Raw genomic sequence first — 27,638 nt, 5'->3', positions numbered from 1 at the left:
TTCAACATGACAGAAAATCACAATAAAGCAATATCTTAGTTACTAAGATCAGAACTTCAGCTAAAACTACAGCAGAGTAGTTATTTTTCTCTCAACCATATAAGAAAATACCAGCATGCTGCAACATCAAGTGAATATAACAAAAGGAATATAAATATATCAAATCAGCACTGAGGATATTTCAGATAAACGTGCATGGTAACAAAATGCCATGACCACGCAAGTTTCTGTGCAGTCTCAGTTAAAAGGATTGCACCTATGAGCTTCTCTTTTTATCTCTGAGTTAGGAAACCACTCAAATCGCTTCAAGCTGAAGGCAAACAGCAGACAGGAGCACTTCAGTCCTCTGTAGCCTCTTAGTGTCAGCTGTTTGCCGGATGGTAATCAGATAAAGGGCAAGAAGAAATGCATGAAAAGGGGAAGAAATAATAGCATTGCATGAGTTTAGTCTTCCAATATCATGTTGGAACCCACTTTTATAAAATCTAATAACCGCAACATGTTCGCTAGGCTTAACTTTTCAAAGAGTGTAGCCAGTTATGTTAATTCTATGTACTGCCGGCTTTCTTATGCTGCCTCCTGTTAAAAGTCCCTTAGTTCATATATGAAAATTTAACTAATTAACCAGTAACACCTCAGTTACATTTTAAGGCAAATGTCAACCAAAAACTATCATACAGTATTTCAAAAGGCAGATCAGTCTTTGTGTTTCTAAATCATAAATGGTTTGGAAAGGATCACTGAGTGAAGCTTCCTGAAGCTGAAAACATTTGGTGTCTTTACCAGCCTGTGTTACATTTCATCTCAGTTGTCAGTTCTAGGATGGTTTAGAATGGCTTAAATATAATGTACTGCTTGCTTTACAGTATTCTTGAGGATTATAATCTGGCACCATTTGCTCAGAAGATAAAATAACAGCAGAGATATTTCCAAAGATGCAATCCCAATTGGCAGGGGCAGAGAATTAAGGAGGAAGAGCAACTACTCTTTGAAACTCTAAAAGCTGCCACTCACATATATAAAGGTCAAGTGTATGACACCATGTTGTATTCATTGTACAGGATAAAATCTGTATTTCAGCTACTTTACCTCCCATCTACTACTTTACATCTCTAGTTCTATACCTATCATATACAGTCATTCATTAGTACTGTACCGAAAACAGTAACCAAATGCAAAATTTAAGAGTACAACACATGTGGAATATCAGTTTAATTGATTACATATATTAGAATCTACTCCATAGGCCAGTCAGTGGAAGTTTCCACTTTGTGTAGTTTATATTGTAGTCATGAAGTTGTATTCAATGTAGCACTAAGATAAAAATTCTATCAGCACAATATCTCCTTGCATAACAGAATGTTCTCACCTTCTCCTCCCCCATGCCCCCCCCACTGTTCTGGGGTTTTCTCCAACCCTCTGGAGCAGATTCAGGGACAGCACGGGTTGCACATAGGGGGAGGAGAGGGAGGAATTCTGTTGTACTAGTGCAAGTATTTAGCTGAATACTGCCTATGGTATCTCTATAAACAAATCTATAACTAAATAAGAAAATGCAGCTAAATAAATGATCATTTCTGTCTTTTAGTTTTTAAAGAAAAGTCATGTTTAAGTTAAAGAAAAAATAAAATAGCTTTCCAGTTTTAATGTGACAGTCTCTTGCTATAAAAATTGGGCTCAGATACTTAAAAGACTTTCTATTGTCATGATCTCAGGTCAACCCAAGGAGCTACTTTGATTATTCCACCTTAAAACCAAGAATAGGCAGAGAGATATTTTCTACAGGAGCCCAAATATTGTGAAATACTTTCTTCTGGAGACAAGGACCCAATTCATGGTCAAAAATTTTCATGTTGGAGTTTTTGGTTTAACTTTTCAGTTGACTTTCATGCAATGCACAGTGTTCTGGGTGGTTCAATGTGTCTGTATCATGACACAGCACATTCTGGTTGAACTCACTTTTTGAAGATTACTTAAAATGTGTTGTCTCAGACCTTATTCTCATATATGAGACCAAGGCAGCCATGATTTTCAGTTAACTTGAGGTGTCTTCCAGTTGTGTTAGTCCATGGCAAATTAGACATGGGGCTGGAATCAATTTTTCATGCACCACCACAAAAAGTTATATTGCAATGATATGCAAAAAGCCTGGCTAAATTCAGCATGTGAAACAAACATGCATACATAATTTCACCATAGGCTAACATGGGCTGGAAAAGAGCATAGGTTCACAGAGAAACTGCAGCCCTATCAAGTCCTCAGTTTAAATTCCTGCTAACCCATTTGGAAGACAATTTCATCATATGCAAATCCATTGAATAAAAGTTAACTTGCATTGACTTAAAACCACAAAAATATTATATTTAGGTCTAATTATGTTTTGGAAATACTGTCACACTTTATTGTGGCTACTGTCTAAGCCTAACATTTATTAGAAGCACAGATGTTAGTAAGTATCTTGGAAGGGGCTAGTTTAACTATTACATATTTGCTTTTAAATGAGTACCCACCCTACACTATAAATAGGGCTGTCTAGGAAATGAAATAAATGCATGAATTGCATACAAGCACAATTGGTTCCTTAACATCACACACGCTATTACCACATACACACAAGTGGTAAAATTAGCTGTATTTAATCACTAGCTAAAGCACCATGATCCATGGAAGCCAGAGTGTACATGTATCTATTCCCAGTAGTTTTAATAATTGGGAGCCAAAGATGGTGCTCCTCTTGCTCTTACTTAATTGTGTTAAAGAGCAGTGTTACCAGGAGAAAAGCAGTGAATACTGAGTAGCGCACAATAGAAGATGGAAAATAGATACAAGAAGCTAGGTCTCCAGGGACAGTATTTTCTATTTGCTGGGCTACAGACTCACAGCTGATAATGCAAGTTGTAATTAATATAAAAGCAGGAGACAATATGGGGAAGGCTTGTACTAGCAGGGCCACAGGAGATCACTCTGCAGCTATCCACCGTTTCTCATTTATGCACACAGCCTTCCACAGAAACACAATTTTGCCAGTGTTTTTTCCCTTGAAAGTTAAAAAAATTGATTTAGCACTATCATTGAATTTTGCTAAATCTAGAGAAGAGCACGGAAAGGACAAGTGTCTCTAGAAATGTGAGGTAAATTTGCTGTGTTACCATTTTGCTGGTATTACAAACCTAGTGGACATTTTAAGTGTTTTAACTACTACCAGATTTGGCTTCTCTCTCTTTTTTTTTTAAAGGATGATTTTCCAAACCATGTGATTGTTTATATGCCTTCATATCGGTCATTCCTCTTGTGCTGTGCCAAGGATAGTAGTTTAACAAGCTTCAGATTTCTGTGTAAATGTCAGCTTGCACAGATACAGATGGGTTAACTGTGCTTACCATATGCATCCCGAACTTCCACTGGACAAAATCACCTTAATTATGCAAGAGCCCCCTCTGGGGCTGATTCTGATCTCACAAAGCTTTTATAGTAGTACAACTCAATTTACTATGATGAAGTTACGCTATTTCACTAGATCACTATAAGAAATCTATGCACTTTAATGACACACAGATGAATAAAATGAAGAAGATAGCATCCATTTATTTTGATGGGTATTTCAAATATATACAAAATTTAGAAACAGATCCTCCATGTACCCAGTAAAGAAATAAAACATTCTGTTTCATAATATAGGGAAAGGAACTTACATCTCTGGATTTCCATTAAAAGATGTATAATATATCTTGTGCATAGGACTGAGGATAGTTCTTATAAATTCGTTTCACATATGGAAAATCTGGCACAGCAGCTATAGACCAAATCCATCTCATTTCATCTCATCTCATTTCATCTCATCTGTGGCATAGCCATAAGGAAGATGAGATCTTAAGTCACCCAAGTAGTTCTGTGGCAACCAGATAAACTACACAAGTTACTATGGCACTCAGGATTTTGTCCTACATGCTAACATATTACAAGATCCAATATATTGTACCAGATGGAAACATAATCTATACCCAGGCTACAGCATTGTAAAGCAGCTAAACATAAGAAATTTCAGAGCTGGGTGGAGTAAATGGCAACACATACAAAGAAGTTTCAGTAAGTAAATGAAGTATGAAACATTGACACTCTAACTTAGCTATATATCAATAGTGTATGTATATGTATTGTATACATATATGTGTGTATGCATATTCACATACACATACACAGGCTGCAATTCTATATGCACTTACCTAGGAGTAAGCCCCACTTTACTCAGTGGGACTTACTTTTGATTTACCCCATTTCTGTACCACTGAAGTTTGCTTTTAGCTAATGAAAAACAAGCTAATAAAAACAGTTTGATAATGTGTAGTGTATCTAAAATTATATTCCATGGATCAATAAAATGATCAATGCTGTGCACAGCATTGCAACAAATGATACAACAAATGAGGCTTTTAGTGAAAAGGGATAATTTGTTTATTTTTACATCTCCCCATGCCCAATCCAAACTGTACTTAAAAACAATTTAGAAGTCCTTTACATAGATTTATTACTGTAGATTTCTCACAGAAGTAACATTTTTCTTAAGCTTTTTTTAACCTTAAGATAACATATAATTTCTTTTATGCTTTTTTAATATTCCAACTAAACTTTTTATATAATATATTAACCACCTGTTGGTATAAAATTTAGACTTGAAGGGTAGCTCATTTATGAAAGCTTCCTCTTTCCAGCAATTTCTCTTAGGTGTAAATTTTATACCTCTTGAATTATTATCATATAGCTTTATCATATAATTATTATACTGTTTTGTGGGCCACACCCCTCTGCTAATTTTATAGCATTCTGTTCCATTTTACTTCTTTACGTGTAACTGTTTTATCTGTTTTTATAACTCTATATTATATCGTTGTAATCGAAATCAGATAGATAGACAGACAGACAAATATGTAGAGAGTCATGTCCAACACCATAAAATGGTACACACACTCACATACCAAAAAACTAAACAAAAGGAAAAATAAAAAACTAATATAATTGCCTGACTTTCATTTAAATTGGTAACACCTTGCCCAGTGACGCGATTGAGTCACTATAGGTGAAATGCTGACACATTTAAGAGAGTGACTAACTTCCCAATGATCTTATTTGAGTCAAAATGGAACAGTATTATTATGTCAAATATAATGAACACAGTGAATATTAGCAACATTTAAATGATCAACTAACATTTAGACAAAAATCATCAGAAAAGGTGTCAGCTATCAAATTTGCTGTGCCTCAGTAGGTTAAAAACCCTTGTAGGACATGTGCTAAAGCCTGTAAGTTTGCAAGCCTCAAAACACAAACAATGGGATTTATCGACATACTATTACTATTGCTGTGATGGCAGATCACTTTCCTTTTTTATATTATGCACAGTATGAACACTATAAATTAACCTAGTCATACTCCTGGAACCACCTGCTTCTAAGCAGCCCTACTGAAATTGCAACAAGTAATCCCTCCCTTTACTCAAGGGTTTGTAATGGTATGGTAATTATCACTGCAACCATGGGATACCTGCTTCACACAAACTGCCTGCCACAGAGAGCAGACTCCATAACTATAGGTAGTAACTTATATGAACTAGGCCTCAGTCCTAAATGTTACAAAAGGTCTGATCTTATATTCCTGGCAACCTAAAACTCCACAGAATATGTGGTCCATTGAAAATATGGACTTTTAGTGTAAATTGCTTTTAACTTCTCAGCTAACAACAACAAAAAGAAATACAAATCTGAGCAACCAGGAAAAAGAATGTTGACTTATGTAATTTATTTATTTTTGCCACAATCCTGGTTACAGGACATTAGAAAATTGCACAACATTTCAATGTCCACAAAAGAAAACTGATGTATATCCACAATACTTTATCTGGAAACAGGTAATTTCTCACTTACTGGTATGGAATCAATCTGTTGTTAAATGTTTTAAGTGCATTTTTATATATTTACAGATGACAGCCAAGTATAGTTTACATATGGAAGCAATTTCACACAAAGCAACAAACCCAGTAGGAACACAGTCAACAAGAGCCACAAACCATTCTGTCTTTCTGTATATATTTTCAAATATTAATTTGTTGCATTCACACTTTACATGTTTAGCTTTACATATCTTTGTATCTTAAAAAAATGTAAAATGTGAACTGGTCCTCAATTATATAAGAGTTCATGGCGTGGTCTTGGAAAGCCATTCTCTCAGCCTCAGTAATCCATATGTAACATGGAGATAATATAAGCTACACTACACATCTAAGTAACAATTACTGAGATCATGGTTTTGAACAGCTTTAACATTTATATAAATATAAAATATTGTTATGCAGAAAAATACTTGTGAATTATGCACATTAAGATTTCCCAATTCTGTTTTAGTATTTATCCTATAGTGTTAGCCCCAACTCATCCATGTTCTTGACAGGAGAGGCAGCTTTAACCTCTTTGAAGAAAGAGCTCAGCTTGAAATGACATGTAAGTAAAGTAAGGGGAAAGATTGGTATGTCTTTTCTTAAAACTGTTTAATTGGAAATACCAAAAAAGCTGCAATTCTTTCCGTAGTCACATGCATGTAAGACTCCTTTGAATCAGTGGGATTTCCATACAAAATTATTTTTGTGTAAATATGCAACTATATATGGTAAATAAACTGTTAGTTGCTCCTGAAATACCTAGAGTAGTAAACTTTTTTACTACTCATATTTTAAAACATGAGTTATGGTTAACCCAGATTGAAGCTGGAGTTCAGGAATGCACATTAGGCTATATATGTAAACATGAAACAGTGATTAATTGCCATTCATAAGGAGCACAAGTTGAACGATAGCTAGAGTAGTTTTTTAGCTAGTCTGGTTCAGACAGGGCATGGTTGTAACGATCTTCTACCCATCTACAGCTAATACCTTAGAACCAAAAAATATACGAGGATGTTAAAAATTCAAACCCTAATTATTGGCTTTTATATTTACTAAATATAGCACAGTATATAACTAAGTTGCAACTTTTCACTGGCAAGCATTATCCTCATTGATATATGAAGTTCTCTGCCAACTTAATCATACTGTATTACAATAAATAAAATGTAATATATGCATTTTTTACCATCAACTGTAGCAGAACTATCTGGCTTATCTTGCAAACCTATTCCTTTTGCAGAGACCAAGCTTGTCTCTCGTACCATATTAAGTTAGATAAATATCACAGCAGTGAGGTCCCATAAAGAAAATATTAAATATTTGAAAATCACCTGTTTGAGACCCTACTACAAATATTACCTATTCTCACATTTCTTCAGTTAGAATCCTTCAGCTATATTTTCAAGCTGGATAAAGATATAAAATGGTGAGCCCCATTAGTACCTAAAATACTGTTGCCACTGCTGTAGAACTATACCCATAAACATACCCAAGTGCACTGAATAGAGGTGCAGATATTTGGGGGTGTCACATATCTGTCACAAACTTTCATATCCCTAAGAGAACCCTTGGCACAGAAATTAAATTACACTTCTTTTTAAAGCTGTCATTCATATTCAATCAATCGAAATATCATCAATATTTCAAATGCAGATAATACTATGAGAAGGATCCATAGATCAGAACAGTGGGCCAAGGGGTAAAACAGAGGGAATACTATGCTGTCTGTGTCCTTCTGACGTGGTTCCTCATCTCCCATGCATCAACTTTCACCAAATGAGATTTAGCCTGGGGCTATATTGTAAATATGCATATCAAAGCAAATGGGAGGGGGGCAAACCTACAGTATCAAATTGGAGAAGTTTGTATGCTAACCATTTTAATTCTCAGATAGGCATTCACAAATGATTCATTCATTTTAGCATTTCCATCTACATATTAAAAGTACAAAAGGCATCATTATTATTACTAACAGCTCTATAGATGCCTATAGAGATAAGTATCTATATATCCATACATAACAACCTATATCCATTAGTTTAAAGTTTTATGTTGGATGGGGATGTTAACTCACATGTCTAATAAGACACTATTCCCCAAATGCAACTTCATGATACAACTCTTCATTTCCCAGTTGGTGTTCTTGTTGCACAAATTATTGCTTTCTTTCAAGACAAATAGCAGGGGGCTAAAGTAAAAATGTTATAGCTCAAATATCCTGGAAATAAAAGGCTTGAAATTGTAATACCCAGTGATGTGGTAAACCTTAATGGGCGTAAGATAAATATATTGTCACTTTTTAAAGTTTGTTGTTTCAGAGCTAACAGGCATTCCATGAAGATAGTTATAAAATTACAGAATGCTAGCCTCCTGAAACCTCATCCTATCACTGTAGGTGAATTTAAATATTATAATAGAGCACTTCAAATTGGCTTGAGCATTAACCATCTGCCGAAACCCTAAACAGGCTAGTTATCTAATCTCCTCAATATAAACATCAGCATGTTCCATTTCTATACTTCTACATGAAACAAACTCTTATAGTGAAACTATTCTGGGAACACATGCAATGTTTTTGCAGTGTTTCATACAGTGAATGCTGATCTTTCAGGATGCCTATCATTTCAGATTCTTTTCTAATGGCCCCACAAACTCACATGCACACTAAGTTAAGGTTTGAAATTACATACAAAAATATTTTTAAAAGTTTTGTCATGCTTCATGGACCTTATGAACAGCAAATGACATCATGAAATAATTAGGAAACTGTCAGTAGTTTCTGCTTATATTTTTTTTGCTTAAGAGTAATTATAAAACACCAAATATCATAAACATTTGGACCTGAAGTAATTTCAAAACAAGTGAGAACAATTGTATTTAAAAATTAAATAAATAGCCTATAACTTATATAAACTTAACTGACATGTTATTTTTCCTTTTTACAGCTACTACTGCTCCTAATATAGCCTTGTGAACAAATATAATACACAATAAAAGCAAACATTGAACTACCTGACAACATATTTTCAAAAGGAAATGAAAAAGCAAACAAACAGAAAACTGATTCTTTACCTTTTGTGATACATTAAAAACTCCCTGTAGATGCCTATATATAGTACATGAATCCCTGGTTAATATATCACAGTTAAAATAATCCTACTATAGTATTCTTAGTCTCTGTCATTTGTTTTGTGAGCTCATTGACAAAACCTGAGTAAACTCCCCCAACTGGCATTCTTGCAAATAGAGGTATTAATCACACTTAAACATAGCTATTTGCCCTGTTTCTTCACTGTATTTTTCTTCTTCCCTAAGTTAAATAATGTATCAATGTAGATACCTATGATATATTTTCATAAGCTCTTCTCTGAAGTAAACTAGCAACACATGCAGAAAAGCCACTCCCAGCCATGCAGTTCCACTAGTGCACATTCCACCAAAATATTAACTTATTCGCCAACTACTAAAGTGATAAAACCAACCACTAACCTGTAATTAATCATAATTCTCTTCAACTTCTGTAATACACTGGCTCATCAAAGTTATTGCAATTTATTATGAAGATGCTTCAGGCACTTGGCAATAAGTCCATATTCTAACAATAAGTTGTATCATAGAAAAAGCCTTGGAAACCATAACTTTGTTTTAATGCAATGTGCAATTGCCAGTAAGTCTCAATACTTGATATCTAGAGACGGAGTGGAAAAATCAACAAACTTTTTACTAAACTATATCACTTCTATTTACTCCTCCTTTTCTGTGATATTGATCACAGGGCTTGCAAAGCAGAAAAGGCAGCATCTCCCAACTGGACAGTTTGCCAACACTTCAGTTTATCATGAACTTTGCAAGTCATAAGTTAACATTTTAGTAACTGAATTAAAAGAACTTCCCCCTCCCCCAAAAACTGAAAAAACTCCACTTTGAAATATCCTACAGAAAATGAAGGATGGTTTAAAGTAGATAATTACAAAATGGTGTTGGTGGTAGGGAACTTCTTAATAACAACAATCCACAGGTACTAGAACCTTCATAGGTTATCAAAAAGACTTACATGGTCAGCTAAGTTTGTGGATGATCCTGACAGTTCTTCATGATCAGATTTGGAGCTGCCGTCTCTTTCATCAATAACTAGATCTATGGGCATTTTGCCTTTCAAACAGCTAATGTACCGGTGGCAGAAATTATCACACAACTCATGGACCTGGATATAATGTTTAAATAAAGGGAAGGAAAAAAGGAATTAAAAATAATAAAGGGGGTAGTAAAAATATCAGTTTTCAACTTGAGAGGGTTTTTCCCCTGTTGTGAAAGGAATACTATGATCTATTCCAAGAATAACTCTAATTAAGGGGCATAATAGTTGAAGGCAAGGAAACAATAGAGAAATTGTTACAGCACATATTATTCCCCAGAGACTAGCCTGAGCAACAAGTTAGAAATGGGGGGTAGGGAGCCTAGTCTATAGATAGAAGAAAATCTTATTTGGGTAATATCAAAAGCACTGAATTCTGGACCAAGGTAAATAAAATCTGAAAGTATAGGAGTTCAGTATTTAAGAGTGAAGAAAAGAATTGGGGCAGAATAGTGAACATTTCAAAACCTCCTATAGCAACTAAGAGATATCTTTATCACAAAAATCATTTCCTTGTAGCACCTTTTCCTTTCCACAGGCACTGTGACTGTCTCTGTAATCGTAATGTTTTGCTCAGAGATAATGGGAGGATCAGGGCTGTACAAAATGAGAACATACTTAATTTTAAAATATTATCCCTGGTTCAAGAAAATTGCAAGGGTTGGAAGACAGGGAAGGAGATACAATTAACTGGTATAGGAGGGCTAATTGAGAGGACAATTGGAAAGGGGGGAGTTAGAAAGAGAAGGAGAAGGGCAGTGCCTGTTTTGTGGAGTGTCATCGGGTGCTTTGTAGTGTCCAGCAGAGGTTCCCTGAAAGCCCTTGACAACCTTTAAGATTCATTAAAGGGGTAGGGGGTGGGGGAGAATAAGAGAGGAGAGAGCCCCTTGCTCTTACCTTCTCTAATTCCAAAAGGTGAAACCTTAAGACTTGTATTGCTTGGATCATCTGAAAGAAAATTGGGAGCAAAGGAGTTGTCATTTGGGAGAGGGAAAAACCCAAGCAGGGAGTGGCGAATTGTCAGGGCGCACCCTCATTATCCAGGATTTTAGCTCATTGGACACGCTCAGGCAATTTTGATCAACTTTAACCTAAAGTACTTGATTTTAAAAATCTCTCTCTCACACACACACACACACAACACACACACACACACACTCTTAAGAGAAGGAGCGATTAGTGGTTTGCAGAGATGTCCTCCCCCAGTGGTTTCTGAAAGTTTGCAAAGCAACCAAACATCTAAACATCCACTCCCCACTCCACCCGGCTCTTTAAAAAGAAGAAAAGGTGAAATGCTCCAGATGAATGGTTTGTCTTCGCTTCTTTTGCAAGCGGATTTCTAGCACTTTTAATATTGAAATCGGCCACATTAGCAAAAGAATCGCGTTGAGTGGCTCCAAACTCTCTCTTCTGAAGCAGAGATTTCCTTGCCTTTTGCTTCCCGAGGCTTATACCCAGCTTTGCAATGCATTGGAGACTCAAGTGTTTGTTGTCCTCTTTCCATGTTAAGAATTGGAGCTTTTTGAAGCCCCTGGAAAAGGATGATTTCTTCTTTCCCCGGTTCTTTAGTGTCACTTTCTGTAAGGGTCTTTCTCTCCCCCCCTCCACCCTGCTTACAATTATTCCTTATTTTGAAAGAGTGCAAACTAGGTCTCTCGAAGACAAGGGTGAGAGAGGGGCAAAAGTCAAAACGGGGTGGTGGGAGGGAAGAGGACCTTACCAAATTGTCCAACTCTGGATTTGAAGAAAAAAGTGGCTTTTCCGCCCGAACCTACATGAAGAAGAAGTAAAGGGAGGGGGAAAGAATCAGTGCATATTTCAGCTGCCTTTAACACACACACACACACAATTAACAACACACACACCCGCAGCCCAAACGGGGAAAAGGATATAAATATGTGAACTGAGGGGAGTGCTGCAAACTGAAGGCCACTCTGTGAGGCATCACAATTTCTGTCCAACCCCCCCCTTTTCACTTAGGGTAGAAGAACTCTTAACCCTTTCCAGAGTTTTTACCCCCACCCCCTTGAACAATACCCCCTTCCTGTTAGCTAGGAGTGACCAATGTCTCCCAGTGTCCACTGAAGAGAGAGAGAGAGAGAGAGAGGAGAGAGAGGGAAGGATGGGAAGGATGGGGGCAAAGAGAGAGGGGAGCGGAAAGAGATTATGTGGGCCGGTTTGGCGAGGACATTTTCTGCACAAGCACACCACGTTATATAAGCACACGCACACTTTGCTTCTCCCTCACAACTTGAAATGAAACATGAAAAGTTGTATTGGTTTTGAAGGGGGGGAAGGGAATGCAGGTCTTCTGGAGGTGTTTCTGTGAGGTGTTGCGCGCCTAGTGGGAGTACTAAGGGAGCAGGGTGTGTGGGGAGGGGGAGAAAAGGCAGGTTAAAAAAGGTTCGACCTGTTTGGCGAAGACGGCGATGTCCTCGTTGAAGGAGTCTGAGGAGCAGACATCTCCGCCGGCCACCCCAGGCTCTCGGGGAGTACAGGTCGCCAGCTCGCACTTCTCAAAGACCAGAGCTAACAGGGGGAACAACGGGTGCCTGCCGGGCAGTGACACACAAAGAAAGAGCGGGGGTGGGGGGGGTTAAGGGAGAAGTTAAGAGGAGAAGAAGAAGAAAAGAGAGAGAGATCTGATCAACAAGTATTTTTTTCCTGTCGAAAATAATAATAATAAAAAACACACAACACATCCGCATTCATGCAGCCTTACACGCCTCAGCCTTTCCATAAAGAAAAAAAAGGGGGGAGAAACACTGGAAAGCGAGGCCAAGAGCAGAGAGAAAAGCAACACACACACACATCTCCCCACAAAAAAACAAGCGCCAAATCGGGCCTCACTCCTGCTTCACAAACCTATAAGCCAATACTATTGCATGGAGGCATGCGAGCAGTAGCTCAGCTGTGAAGTTTTTGTGGTTTTTTAAAATTGCTAGCTAGGGCGAAGGGGCCGTTCCTGCCCCCAAGCTGCACCTAAAAGGGGAAACTTAGTTTGCTTAGTCTATTAAGCAAACTATTTAAATTGCTTAATATTTTGGTGAAAGCTAACAGCAGCCATATATATATTTGCTAAAATGAAGAGAGGGAAGTTGATGCCAGTAAAGTTTCTCAAGGCTGAAGAAGGGCATCTTGATAAAATACCTACTGCCCAGTCATAAACATGCTTTACAGGAAAAAAAATCTCCCCGTTTGTCCTACTAGACACTGGGTTAGGGAAAAGCAATAGAATGGTATTTGTGTATGATTACAAAATGTGCCTTTCTCTATTTTCCCCTTTTTCTCTGCTCATAGGATTATGACACAAGGACTTCTAGATCATACTTTAGAGTAATGTAATAATCACCTCAACAAAAGTGAACTGAAGAGAGTTAGTTCCATTCACCCTACTACAATGCTTAGTAGTTTTACTGTGGATGGCAACAACTCCCACTTCTTTTCCCTATTTATTTTTGTCCTTTCCAAGGGGGGATGTTTTCAAGGAGTAATCTCCCCCATCATCTTACCTCTTTTTTTTACAGATCAGCCCCTAAATAAACAAATAATTCCCATTGGTTTCAGCAGAACTTACTTCTATGTAAATGTGCCTGGGGAACTAGGTTTACTCTCCAGTTAGGGCAGCCTGAGTAAGGCTGCATAGACTAAAAAGGAATGGAGTTTCAGTTCACCTCTTGTGTCACAATCTATGTCCATCCAAAATATTGGTGGATTTCTGAACTGTACTGTATTTTTCCATATAGGTGCTCAGGGCATTCCTACTAAATCAACATAAAATGCTCTTATCACTTGAAAAAAGAAATACATGTCTATAATGACTATTACATGTGTGTCCCTCCAGATCAGAAATCCATGAGGAGCTGTGAGGAAGGGCAGACTGCTTAAAAGCACTGTTCAAAATCTTATGCCATTTCCCCCCTCCAAATGAAGCAGAGCTACCCCTCTGAGCTCCTTCCTACAATAGTCCCTGCTCTGAAATGTGAAGATCTCTGAGCCCTTTGCACACCCTCCCCCTCCGAAACATACACAAGCTGCAAAAGAAGGGCCGTGGCGCCTGACTTGCCCTGCCTTGTACCTACCCGTAGATTGCATCCTTGTCCCGCTTCAGGGCGTCGTTGACAGCCGATCCCATGCTGGCCGGCATGACATTGGGGTGCGGGGCGTGGGCTCCATAGTGCTGGCTCGCATGGAGTGGTGGCCCATGGTTCAAGTGGTGGACTGGGGGGATCGGCCTGGGGGCATGAGGGTCTCCGTACATGGAAGCAGGTACCCCTACTCCGTCCATCCCGCCGTAATGAGGCAGCTCATCGTACTGTCAAAAAGAAAATGGGCCAGAAGAGGAAGAAAAAAGAACCAGGGGGAGAAAGAGGGAGAGAGGGAGGGAAGAGAAAGAGCAAAAAAAAGGGGGGGGGGGAGAGAGAAATTAAAATAAAAACACAACAACAAAAGTCAGGAGAGAGTAAAGCACCCAGACGACTCGGCCAAAACAGAGCAAACTACAAACCAGGACCAGCCACAACAAAGAGGAAAGCTATACAAACTAAAATCAAAATAAAAAGTGCAGTTTACAGAACTGGGGGAAGGGAGTAAGGAATGAGAAGGGGGTGTTGGTCGTGAGGAGAAATCTATCTAGGGCAAAAGAAAAGAGGAAACAGGAAGAGTGAAGGGGGAGAAGCCGAAAACGTTCTCAGAATTAGAAGGTGGGCACAAATCAACCAAACAACCCTCAAGTAAACAGATTAAAGCTTCGGAGTGGTAGAGGGAAGCAGGGCTGGGAAGGGAAAAGAGAGACGCGAGAAGGGGGGCAGCAAATAATCTGAAAGTTACCAGAAACATTATTTAGCAGTAATTCCCCTTTGTCCTTGTCAAAATCAGAGACAAACCAAGCAGCAAATGTAGCTGTATTTCCCAGGCAGTGGCGGCGGCAGCAACAGCCACAGCAACAGCAGCGGCGGCGGCGGCGGCGGCAGCAGCAGCAGCAGCAGACCAGCCTTCCCCCCTGTGAACCCCGCGCCACTGAGCAGCTAGAGAGGAGCAGGGAAATCGCGCTGTTGGGGGAAATGCTAGAGAGGAAAGAAGCGTGGAACAATTGCAGACAGACACACACACGCGCGCGCGCACGCACGCACATTCACACAGAGGGAGACACACAAGCACACACACACACAAAAACTGGTGAATAATTTTGCTGCTATTTGTTTTGTTGTTGTTTTTAAATAGTGGCCGCCATGAGCAGCGGCAGCAGTAGAGGCGAACAAATCCTACAGGCCCTCTTAAGAGAGGGTTTATACGTAAGGTAAGTGTTGGAGATTTAAACCTACCCTTTGCGCCATCAGTCTGCGCTCCAATAAACTCCTGGATTTGTCCTATATTTAATATCCCAGTCCAGTAGCAACAACAACAAAAAGTGATTGAGTGAAGAAGAATCCCTTTTCCCCCTTGTCTTTCCGACCCACTTATAGACTTCTCCAGCACGCTTAAATAATCATAAAAGACAACTGCAGAAACAATAAAAAGTAGCCAAAGAACCACGTCGAGTTTGTGATATTTCTTCGTTTTTTCCGCGCGCTCTTCTGTTTCCCCTTTCTCGGTCTCTTTCCTTTTTTTCTTCCTTTACGTAAAAAAAACAATAATAATTAAAAAATAAAATAAAAATAGTCAAGCCCCCAACTGAAGGTTACGATCGGCCCGTCAGCAACCCACATGTAACCAAACTGTCGTGTCTCATGGCTTTTTGCCACTCCAGCTGTCAATCAAAGCCATGGAATGTCAAGGTAGTGAATGAATGATGGCTGATGATGATGATGATGAAGAAAAGAGGAATCTTTTTAACCTCGGGTTCTTCTCTCAATAACTCCGCGTTTGGGGTTTGTCTTGTAGGAGAGCTATAGGTTCTTTTTTTTTAACTACCGGGAACGGGAGGGTGGGGTAGGACGCGAAGAAAAATGGAATAGTTTGCAAAACGTGGACTTCCTCCGTTCTTTTTTTTTTCCCCTGGTAGGTATTTTGTCTCCCTCTTCACCTCTCCCTCTGAGATGAGTGAGTGTCAGTAAGTGTTGGCAGGTTGGCTGCTGGCTGGCTTATAGAAGAGGCTCAGTTTTGCAGCGCTGATCGGCGGGAGAATGAAATGACGGAACCCGGAAGTAGTGGTGGCCATAGCCAGTCCTACAACAGAGACACATACAAGGGAGAGGGGAGAGGGAGAGGAGAGCGAGCGAGCACAGAACCAGCGAGCGAGCGCTTAAAGCCTGTGATATGCAGAGTATGCAATCAGGGCTGCTTCCACGCCGCCGGGGAGGGGGAGGGGGACGGGGAGGGGGGAGAAGCCACCCAGCAAATCATCCCCATAGCAAATCATCGTGCTTTTTCAGATAGGAAAGGGAGAGTGTGGGGCAAAGAGGGAGGCACGGGAAAAGGAAGGAAGAGACGAGAGAGAAAGAAGGAGAAAGAGAGGCTGGCTGGCTGTGTGCGTGTGGGGAAACTGCAAAAAGCCAGAAGAAAGTACCATAGAAGCCTAGAACTGGTTTGCTTTATTATTATATTATTTTGCCCTTCAACATCCTTGTCTGCCTAACTGCGTTCTTTAGCCAGCGCTTCGCATTGTTTTTCTCTTCTGAGGTTACTTCTAGCAGCGATTCAGTGGGCACTATGCAAGCCGAAGGAACACATGGGCAATTGCAAATGTTTAAAAGGGGGAGCATACAGAACTGATCTGCCAACGGAAACTAGTCTGCTTTTAAAAAGTCCGCAGTCCGTGCCAGAATCCTGTATTCAAAGACCTCTCTCTCTCTCTCTCTCTCTCTCTCTGTGTGTCTCTCTCTGTGTGTGTGTGTGTGTGTCGGTTTCCTTTTCTGTGTAAAACCACTACCTTGTAGTTGTTGGAATTATTTTTTCAGAAGGAGAAAAGACACCAACCCCATTTGGCATCGTTCTTCATTAAATGATCGCTTCCATCAACCCCGTGGTATGATGTCTGAGGAGGGGGCTGGGGGGGGATGAGAGAGAGAAATCCTTTTAGGTTTTGCTTTGAGGCTGCCAGGAGACTGGAAGGCGAAGTCACAGTCGAAAAAAGTGATGCAGATTTTGAAAGCACTATTTTTTGTTTTTATTTTTAAGATGGGAGCCAATCCCTCCTGGTGTAGTCCTGATACTGTGAACTTGCACAATTTTACCTGTGTTTTGTGGAGCCTGAGCTTGAGTATTGCCCTGGTAATGTCTTTTTATGGCTGTGTTAATTACAGCAAAATTATTCAGCAAATCAAGTGAAATGGTGCCCCCTTCTTCCGTTCCCAAGGATCAAATGAACTTTTGAAAATACACACAAGACACTTTCTTCCCCTTTCTCCCTCGCTCCCTCTTTCACACACCACACTCACACACCCTACCTATCACATTCGTGTGTGTGTGTATGTGTGTAGAGCTTCGTCCAATCACTGTGCTAGAGCTAAAACATGCCTTACCTCAGAGCAGTCAATTACCAAAGCTACCCGAGATCATCAATCATGGGGAATGCTTGAAGTTTAGGGGAGGAGCAATGGTCAAACTATTGATTGCTGCCGTTTTGTGCTCCCCCCTCCGCTCTCTCTCGTTCATGCTCCCCGAACATAAAATCTAAAGCAGACTATTCTGTTAATAGTGGGGTTTATCAATGTATCTACTTGTGAATGCGGCCTCCTACATACTTAGCTTTTTTGGGGGGGGAGCCCCCAAGCAATAACACCAGTGCTTTAACTGGAGAAAGGGAGCATTAGAGGGAGGCACTGTTCTTAGTGGCAGGATCACAGTGAAGGAAAGTTGGGGAGGAAAGGAAAAATCACCAAAGGGGGAGGCTCTAGAAATTTGGCCAGATTTTAATGGGCAAAGGGAATGTGCTCCAGAGGTCAATAAAGCCCTCCAAAATGATGAATGATTGAGTACCTGTGATGATGATAGTGATTACCGGAGCAATTAAACAGTTTGATTAAATGAGCCATCATAACAATGATGTCTGCGGGAAATCAGCCCTCACATATAAAGAAAGATAGCGTGGAGAGAGAGGCTGACAAACGGCACTGGGCATTTCTTCGCTTTCCGAGAGCGCTCAGCCTAGCAAGCTGGAGAGCGCGCGCAGTTCAATAAGCAAGCAAGGCGAGAGGCAGAAAAGTGTCGCCGAGACTTTCAGCCAGACTTGCGCGCTCTCTTTAAACACCTTCTGAAGCTGAAGAGCCAGATCCAGTGTGCTGCTTTTTCTTGTTTCTCTCCCCCCCCTTCATTCTTCCCTCCCCTCTTCCTTTTTTCCTCTAGAGGACCTCTTCCAAGATTAAAGCCATTCTTAAGAGCAACCGCTATCCTCTGTGGCTGACTTGCCCGGGACGATACAGAAAGGTGAGTAAAACCGCCCTCAGTATGTAGATCTCTTTCAAGCAGTGCTTAAGTCGGTTCCTTTAGCAAAAGGCGTCTTTCGAGTGGTGTGTGTGTATACGGTTTTATTGTTGTGCAGTATTTTATACTCTGTCGTATAAATCGGTAACGCAGTTCAAGATATTCATGGTAATGAATACCTTGTTAATCCTTTGGGTGCCCGGAGACCTACAGAGCAGTACGTTATGCAAATCCTTTCCTACTTTTGCAGCTGGACTCTTCCAAAGGATTGCTTTAAAACAGATCTACTCTTCGATGAATGGTGCTTACTGAGGCTTTTCCCCTCCTTCTTCCGAAAATGTCACTTTCCTAAATTCCTTGGGAATCCCTTTGTTGTAAAAGCCAACAGAACCTCGCCTTCTAGGACACATTTTAAACTTGTTTTTTAGCAAGAGCAGCAAGAATCGACCCTGCAGGGGATATATAAGTTTCAGTTTAGGTAGCTTTAGAACAAACAGGGGGGGGGGTAGTTTGCAGAAATAATCCATTTCTACGAAAGACTTTCATATGCTTGGGTGTATTAAGAGGAAAGTTTGTTCATTCGCTTTTTGCTCCAACCACTTGACTGCTGTTTAACTAGGCTTCTTTAACACTGACTTACATGACACTTTTGAGTTGCATATATTCGAAATAGATTTAGCATATGCATAAAATAAATAGCTAAACAACCTTTCAAAAAAACTCTGAAAAATAAACGGGGACAATTTGTAACCTCAGAATTTACGTTTTCATTTCTGTTTCTTTCCCCCTCTTCTCCCTAAATCAAGCGCTTCTGCTGTCTTTTTCCTCTGTTGAAATGTCAGCAGGGTTTTGAAGTTACATGTGAGAGTGTAAAATAATAATAATAACAACAACAACAGTATGGTCAGTTTCAAATATCCTTGGGTCTGTGAAAGTTAACCCCACTCCCAAATCGGTAAAACACCGATTTTTAGGGTAACTTACTAAGAGTAGCACCATTCTTATTACTTTAGAGCCTGCGGTTGGTTATCGTTTAAAAAAGCAAGGCAGATACTGTTGGAATTCTGAACGCAAGTGAGAAATGGGAGGCAGTGGTTACATTTGAACTGGTTCTTTGCTGAACTGATATATATATGAATAGTACGATCCTAAACACATTTACTCAGAAAGAAGGCCCTCTGATTTTAATGAGACTGAGTCCCATGTAAGTGTGTTTAGGACCGCAGCCACAGTGGAAGTAAATAAGAAGTTTTCCATTTCAACCTCTCCCATCAAAACCTTGCCCTATTGCAAGTTGTAAAGAGAAGAGAAGCATTTGGGGCTTTTCTTTGTCTAGAAACGACCGAAGTCCAAAAAAAGAAACTAGGTGTCCGGTGAGGAAATGCATCTCCGTCGACAGGCAGCTCCCCTCTTCCCTCCCCCCCCCTTTGGCCCAGGCTGGAAATGGTTTTAACAGGCGGTAAAATTTCATCTTGTGGTGTCAAATTGGGGTCAGTTGGGGGTTAGGGTTCTCAGTGTTCGCGAAGGAGCTGTCCAGCTGTGTGGGGATTCATTAAGGGCAAAAGATCCGTTTCAAGAAAAACAATACGGAGACAATCAGCAGGCTAAAGATCCTCTCCCAATGGCAGTTTAGTAGTGCGCCAGAACAAACATGGATGCATTCACTTCAAACTTCCAAATCGCCTCCTTGCCTCTTGGAACGGGAGAGAAAATCCTCTAAAACTTCAAGAGTCTGTTTTCAACAACCAGGCTTCCCGAAGGGTGGCATCTTTACAATCTGGGTACCTTTTAGATTTTTTACTCCCCTCTTTTTGCAGAGCGGAACTGCACAACAGGTAATGTCTTATATTCCCAAAGTGTCTGTGTATGTCTAACTCTATCTAAAATTATTATTTCAGATTTCCACTCTGAGCTATACTGAGAAAAAGAGGGGGTTTTGGGCGGCTGAGTGAGGTACTAATACTGTACAAAACGTTGCTATTGACCATCGCCCAAAAATCCTCCTTCTCCCCTGTTACTTATAGGTTCTAATAGGTGTTCTCTGGTGCCATTAACTTGGGGGTCTCTAACAGTGTGGAACGTACATGTAGCTAATCTGGTTTTATTAAATTCGCGTGGTACAAATCCTCTTAGCCTTTCTACATCTGTTAGGGCCACCGGCGCCTCGCAGGAGGGACAAATAACTTCAGTCGTAATCTTGTTTGCAACTTTATTCAGTGTTTGTTTGTTTGCTGAACTGAAGTATTTTCTTTTGGTTATGCAAATTGCATCAGGAAAATACCATTTTATATAGGAAAATATGGATTATTTGGAATATTTTGATCTGATTTTTGTTCTGAGAACAAAGTACAAGGAATGGTTTAGATTCACGGATGAAAGCTTGGGGGAATGTTCAAAACAGACACCTCCTAAGATTTAAATTTTATATTAGAAGTATCCCCCCCATTATTCAGAAAGCTGATAGGACTGTTTATAGCAGGTATGATTTGTTTTTTACTCTCCAAATCCTAAACATGCTCTTTCACTCCGATCCACAGACCAGTGAAACCAAAGTGGTAGACAAACCTTAGACAGTTTCCGTTCAAATGCTTTGTCTTTGGCAGAAATTCATGCGTTTTAGCTTAACTGGCCTATGAATCGGGCTCGGTCATTTTCCTCCAGTTTCTGTAAAGTGTTTGCGCATTAGGGTTCTTTTTTCCTATTTACCTCCTCTGTCTCTCTCTCTCTCTCTCTCTCTCTCTCTCTGTCTCTCTCTCTGTCTCTCTCTCTCTCAAAACTATTCAGTTTGGGCAAATTCGTCATCAAAAATAGGAGACCAAATATTCCACTGAATTGAAGAAGGTGTTAATAGATTCTGGTCCAAAAGTTCACACAGTTTCTGTATTCACTCTACCCTTCTCCTTTAGTTTTTTTCCTCTTTCAGCAACCTGTTACTACTTTTCAAAAAGCCTTTCCCTCCAAGAGAGTAACTGCTTAGCCCATCAGGGTGAACTTTTCTTGACCTCTCTTGCGTATATGAGTGCGAATCTGAAAGTTGGATTAGGCGGACGTTGTGTAAGTTACCTGTTAACTTTTCGCACCCTCCCTTCCTTTCCCCCCTCTTCCCCCGCTCCCCCCTTTTGTTCAAAATCAACATGAACTCCAGCTTCTTTATTCCCTTGCAAGCCTCTATTATGCTCCCCAAACACCTCTAGGAATTAAAATGGCACTTGTGGAGTGGATCCCCCCCGCCCTCTTCTTTATTTCTTTATCTCTCCCGTTTATTCTGTAAAGATCCCACTGAACTGAAGAAGCGATTCAATAAACAGCCCTCTAGCGCTATCTGGCGGGACTCCAACACTTCCAGAACGCGCCGTTTCCAACCAGCCCCTAAAGATTGCTTCCCTCCCGCTCCTTTGTATAGTGAAATGAGATCTGGCCGCACAACTGAAAGCCGTTCTTAGACGGTGATGCTGTCTTTGGTTCCAAATCAAGAGTTCACCAACCGCAGAAAGTCAGGAGATCAGGAACGCACACGTTCGCTCATTTCTTTTCTTTCTACCGGGTCTCCCTTTGAAGCGCGTTAGAGCTATCTCGCTCTCTTCTGCTTGCTTTCTAAAAATCCGAAGCTCACCGTACGAGTTTTGGGATGTAAGAAACCCACTGGACAAAACCCCGATCCTAAGCACGTGTACTTCTTTGAAGGAAGCCCTCGGTGTGTTTTTCAGCGGGACGTGCGTCCCAACCCATCCCACCTTTTTCATCGCCCTGCTTACTTAAACGCAATCGCAACCTAAGGCTGAATGTAAATGGGTAGTAGGCCCTTAGTTTTTTTGTAGGTACCGGGAAAGCGCAGAGGCGAGGGGTTAGAGCACCCTTCCTGCACGTTGTCGCGGAGGGCAGAAGAGATCATGCTTTACCAGAGAACGCCGGAGGCATCTGGTACTAACTAGGCTAGAGCTGTGGTTTGATTTCCCCCTTCCCAATTTACTTCTAGCAAATGTAACAAACAAACAAAAAGGGTGGGAAAACTGGCTCGTGTTTAAGCAAAACCTAGACCGCACTGAACTTAAGGGCATCCTTCTCTTTTCCCCATCCTAATTCAACCAAGCTGCTAGGATTTTAAGAGCTCATTGTCCCACGGCCCTTAGTGACTCGAAACCAGCTTACAGTCGAGCCGTGGATCGCGCTGTATTTAACTTCCTGACCGCCTCCTCTGATATGGACAGACCTGGAGGGCGCAAACTCCCTCTGGCACCTCAAGCACTGAAAGGGAGGTCCCGGTCTGGGGCTCCTGATTAACGTGCCTGGAAAGCAACTTTTCGAAGGCAAAGTCAACACGGGAGATTTTGGGTGTGTTCCTATGCATAACGGAGACCTGCCAAAAAAGACGCGTGGCGATTTCTGGAGAAAGGCTGTCTGTGCCAGGCAGCGTCTTAAAATCTTCTGATTTCCTTCTGAAATCGGGTACCCTTGATGCGTCTTTCTTTCTTTCTTTCTTTCTTTCTTTCTTTCTTTCTTTCTTTCTTTCTTTCTTTCTTTTGAATACATACTCCTCCACCTTACAAAGAGCAAGCAAGACACGGGCTGATTATTTTGTACTCCCAGTCGTGGAAGGGCCCTTATGACACACTATATGGCCGGTTAGTTCTCCCTATGCTTAGCTCTGCTGTAATTAATTGAAAACAGTTATTAGATCGTCATTGGCAATAGCGTAAATAATTGCGGTAGATTTTTACTTAAAATTGACCGGTCACAGAGGGGGGATCGATTGGAGGTATAAAAATGATGTATCAAAACATCAATGTCGATTATTTGAAATATTGTAGTCGAATCTTTTTATTGCTTCATCGGTTTAAGTGTCTGAAAGTGCAGTGTTCCAACATATATTTATGTTGTCAATACTGTCAAAACTGTCAGGTTTATTATAGTGGATTTGTAATACATTTCGGAGTTGCTCATTTACATAAAATTCCCCCTTCCAGTTTTCCTCCCCCCCCAACTCCCACACGCCTTTCTCCATCTCTAGAAAGAAAGGAGAAAAAACTGTCAGTTTAATCAAAGAATGCAGGGCTCCTTTGCTGAAGCAGAAGGAGCGATCCAGCACAATTACATCAAGCCCCTTTTCTTTCCTGGGTCCTCTCGCCTAACTTGCAAAAGGGACGCGTCGTGTCGCTTTTGCCTTTCCGATCTGATTAAAACCCATCCCGATTCACAATTCATTTCAACTGGAATATTTTGATCCCGGCGCCTCTTGCATTTTAGCCGATTTGGGCTGCAGACCTAGGCACACTTACCTAGCAGTAAACTCCGCTGAAAACAGCGGGACTTCTGAGTAAACATGCTTAGGATCGATCTATTAGACCCGCTGAAGTCAGCAGGCTGAAAACCTAATTCGAAGTGGTTCTGCTTAACAGAGTCCCTAAGGACCAAAGGATTTGCGTCTGTGGTTCTCCAACACTGGAGGACCTCCCTCATGTATTACTCTGTTGCTCAATATATATCCAACCAAGATCTAGATTCCTTAAGAAATGGCTAGACATTCCCTGGCTTATCTCACCTGATGAAAAAATTATTTTCTTAATGGCTGACCATATCCGAGAAGTAACCCATAATGCATCCCTTTTTATAATAGCAGCCAGAAAACTTCGGACAAATCACATCGCCTCAACAAATATCATCTAGGCATGTTTTTAATTCCCCTTGTTTGATTATAAATTATTGTATTTATATCATGTTTGTATTGTATTTTTACTGTATTACTTGCGTTGGCCTCCGGCCCTGCAATTCAACTTAATAAACTAAACAAAACTAATCCTGCTTAACGGAGTCTGCAGTTCCGTTACACTTCCAGTTATTTGGTCTTAGCCGAATTTTGACTCTGGATAAATATCCGAATCGATCTTGCAGTAACAGACTTGTCTCTGAGAAGAAGTGAATTGGGCGCATAAGCCAGGCGGAACAGCCCAAATCGGCCCACCTGTATGAAGTCTGGGCGGCATAAAAGGCAAAGGGATACAGATACTTCCATTCCAGTAGCCTCAAGGGTGTGGACAGAATAAACAAGCTGCCTTTTGTTCTGTGTATGTATTTGACTGTACGCCCTAGTTTGCAATGGTCAAATTAACGGTCCGGTCATCTCCACCCTTACACTGAAGCGAATCCCCTTGAAAGTAGCAGGAAATTAGCAAGACAAGTAAACATGCATTGGATCTGGATGCATACAGGCAAACGGGGATCCCCACTCTGAACTCCCTGGATCTTTCGGGCATCTAATGATCTAGATCACAGAGTCTGAGAAGAATAATTCCAATACATTCTCAGTTAACTTCTTTCCGGTTTTCTTGCAGAGCCGTTTCCTGACGCGAAAATGTGTAAAGGTCCGACCCCTTCCTCACTCACTCCCACCCCAAATGTTAAGCCCAGATTGCTTTAGTGAAAGCTCCGGGTGTTTTGCTGTTCCCCCTCAACGTTCAGGCATCACCTGGCTGGATGTTTGCACTGGCCACGGCAGCGTTTGGAAAACACCATCCCCTTTCCAGTTATTAATATTCACCTTAAAAAAAGGGTATAAGATTCCTTCCCACCCCAAATACTATTAGAAAGGGATCTTCTATCCTCTCCCTCCTGTAAATTAAGAAGTAAGGAGGGAGGCTCTGGCCCCATGGGATGCTCTGTTGACTTTGGGTTGTGACCTCCTGCCAGGAGATGGTTTCCGCAGCGCGCGGCGGCTTCCAGAAACCCATCGAGCCCTAGTCGATGACTACCTGGGCGCGGAGGACCGGCGGGAGGAGAGTCCAGCTGCCGGCCGGCGTCTTTCCGCCGCAAGTGTTGCAGGCGGCGCGAACAGGCGACAGAGATCGGTCCCTGCAAAGTGGGACGGGACGCATCCAGCCGAGTGCGGTAGAGACCAAGTTGTCCCCCTGGCCGGCGGGCGGGGGGAGGTCGAAGGAGCCCCACCGCCCTACTAGGTAACAAGCACAACTAATGCAACGGTGAAGGAAACGAGCGGGTGGAGGATGCATCAAGACAAGGCCAGCGCAAGCAGTCCGCCTGGCATCATCTCTTCGCCGACCCCATTTCGTTTCTTCGGGTGGCGAGGAGCCGTGCAAAGCCCTGCGCGTCCTTCCCTGCGCGGCAAAACGACGCGCCCCTCGTAAAGCGTTTAACAACAATTATGCCTTAATTGGCTGGAATGTGGGCCCCAAATGATGCTATTAAACATCAAAGGGATGCCTCAGATTTTACCTTTTAGCCATAAGAGGATTAATTTCTCTAATTAGAAGGGATAAATATGTGCATAAATAAATATCTTTCCCCACTCTTTCTTCTTAAATCTTACGGATTCCTATCGATGGGAGAGAGGGAGAGAGCAAGCGAAAGAGCAAGCGAGGGGTTCTTTAACTTTGCTTGCATCTATAATTCTTAACAATGACCTGTTATAAAGCCGGGGGATGAGGGGTGCCCAGAAGCCCCCTTCCCCAAAGGAGCAAATCTGGAGGCTCGCATCAGTTCGCCGAACCCCTCATTGAAGGCTGCTCAGCAGAGGCAAGATGTGGCTACTTCCCCCCCAAAACTGTGGGAAGAGTGTTATTTGGGAAGCACAACAAAGCAAACAAATTTCTCCTCCCTTCCCAATGAACCTTTCCCCCCTCCCGGAATTGAAAGGGGGGCAGATTCCTTTGCTTTTGTGGCGCTTTAGGATCCGATTTACTGATTCCCTCCCCACCTCCTAAACTCAAGGCTGAGTTTAATCTCCCCCAATAAAATCCGCCTGACCTTGATTCTAACCTGTATGAATACCTCATTTACCTAATGACTTTGTGTCACGCAGGCGGGAGGTCAGTTTCCTTTTTAACCTTTCCCATTGCTGCAGTAAGCATTCTGGAATAATCAATGGCTCTTTGAATAATCGATGCACATTTTATGATCCCTGACAAACTCAGTAGATGTGCACCTTCTTTCAGGAAAGCAGTCTCGCCTTTACCAGTGGGGGCTTGATCGCCACAACAGAAGGGATTGCGCGCGCGCGTGCGCGCGCGTTGCTGAAGGCTGCTATCCCAAACTTCACTAGAGGACTAGAGCCTTAATTCTCAAGGGCATATTTTGTAACCCGAAAATATTGGGCAGGAGTAGGAAACAAGCGCATACACTGCATATTCTGTTGGTTAACACCCCCCCCCCCACGGTCTGCTTCCTCTCTTGCTGTAAACAATGCCCGTGGGGAGAAAACACCTTTTTGTCCCCAGTTAGGAGAGTTCCCGGACCAGATCTATATACAGCCTGGTAATTCGACAGAGATTTCTCACTCTTCAAACCCTCCTTTCCTTCTTTCTAGGAACATCAACTCATTTGGGAAAGTCTCTCTCTCTCTCTCTCTCTCTCTCTCAACATCCCCCCCTTTCCCCTTCTTTATTTGCTCAGCGATTAAAGTACAAAGTCCCTCCTCCTCTCCCGTAAGGCAAAGGTGGTTTACTGCCTTGTCGATGACTTCTGATGGAAGGACTGTGTCCTCAGCTAAACATGTGGGGGTTGGGGGATGGTGGTGGTGATGGGGAAACCCTGGAGTGAACCTTTCCCTTTCATCAAACGAGGTGCGAGGTCTTCTTTCCTACGATTTAGTTTTTATCTGTCCTGTTGTCTCTAGTTTGGGAGGAACCGAGAAACTTGATCCTACAGAACTATACAAACAGAGAGAAGTGAAGCGGGGGGCGGGGGCGGGGGCGGGGGGAAGAGAAGCCTCCCCCACAACCACATTTACTATCGCAAACAAAACAAGCCAACAGCTCTGAAGAATGTCTGGGAGCTCTCACGTTTGCTGCTATCTGCTGGTGTTAGTCAGAACTGAGAATTGTTGCAACCCTGTTACCTCTGTGGGATAATAAGTACAGATTCGGGACCTTTTTTCCCCTTTTACCTATAAGCATATGTTTCATTCTGCTCCACAGTTAAGTTATCAATGCCCCCCCCCGTAGTAGTGTGATTCTTCCACAAAGTTTCGACCTGATATTTTCCTAGGTACATTAAAGATGAGCACAACTTTTGATGGGCTTAGAAAAATTGTTTCAGATACCTCTGTAGAAATGTGGGATCAAGACGTTTAGTCAAACGTAAGCCATGTCTAAGGTACTGGCATGATGTTACAGTGCTGCCTGGCAAATGGGAAAGGTGGGCATTTGTGTGTGTGTGTGTTTCTTGGAAGTATGCTGCACTGATTTCAGTGGGACT

At 41.4% G+C, this 27,638-nt stretch overlaps 1 protein-coding gene across 7 annotated transcripts in view; it reads right to left on the bottom strand.

Moving 5' to 3' along the window:
• Nucleotides 1-16,236, bottom strand: part of MEIS2 (Meis homeobox 2) — a 337,285-nt gene extending 321,049 nt beyond the window's left edge. The window contains exons 1-7 of one of the 7 annotated variants that reach the window (XM_061611507.1): nucleotides 15,774-16,194; nucleotides 15,392-15,681; nucleotides 14,150-14,382; nucleotides 12,478-12,619; nucleotides 11,788-11,838; nucleotides 10,965-11,015; nucleotides 9,987-10,136 (exon numbers count right to left, since the gene is read on the bottom strand). In XM_061611507.1, the coding sequence (XP_061467491.1) occupies nucleotides 9,987-10,136; nucleotides 10,965-11,015; nucleotides 11,788-11,838; nucleotides 12,478-12,619; nucleotides 14,150-14,382; nucleotides 15,392-15,403 (639 nt within the window). In that variant the 5' untranslated portion in view covers nucleotides 15,404-15,681; nucleotides 15,774-16,194. Of the gene's footprint in view, nucleotides 1-9,986; nucleotides 10,137-10,964; nucleotides 11,016-11,787; nucleotides 11,839-12,477; nucleotides 12,620-14,149; nucleotides 14,383-14,897; nucleotides 15,003-15,391 lie in introns of those variants that run through there. The other 6 variants (XM_061611511.1, XM_061611506.1, XM_061611509.1 and 3 more) reach the window with 6 other exon arrangements.
• Between the last annotated feature and the right edge of the window lie 11,402 nt (nucleotides 16,237-27,638).

Source organism: Rhineura floridana, chromosome 2 (genome assembly GCF_030035675.1).
Source record: "Rhineura floridana isolate rRhiFlo1 chromosome 2, rRhiFlo1.hap2, whole genome shotgun sequence".
Classification (NCBI taxonomy): Eukaryota; Metazoa; Chordata; class Lepidosauria; order Squamata; family Rhineuridae; genus Rhineura; species Rhineura floridana.
Note: the sequence above shows the minus strand (reverse complement) of the source record. Positions and strands in the feature narration are given on the sequence as shown.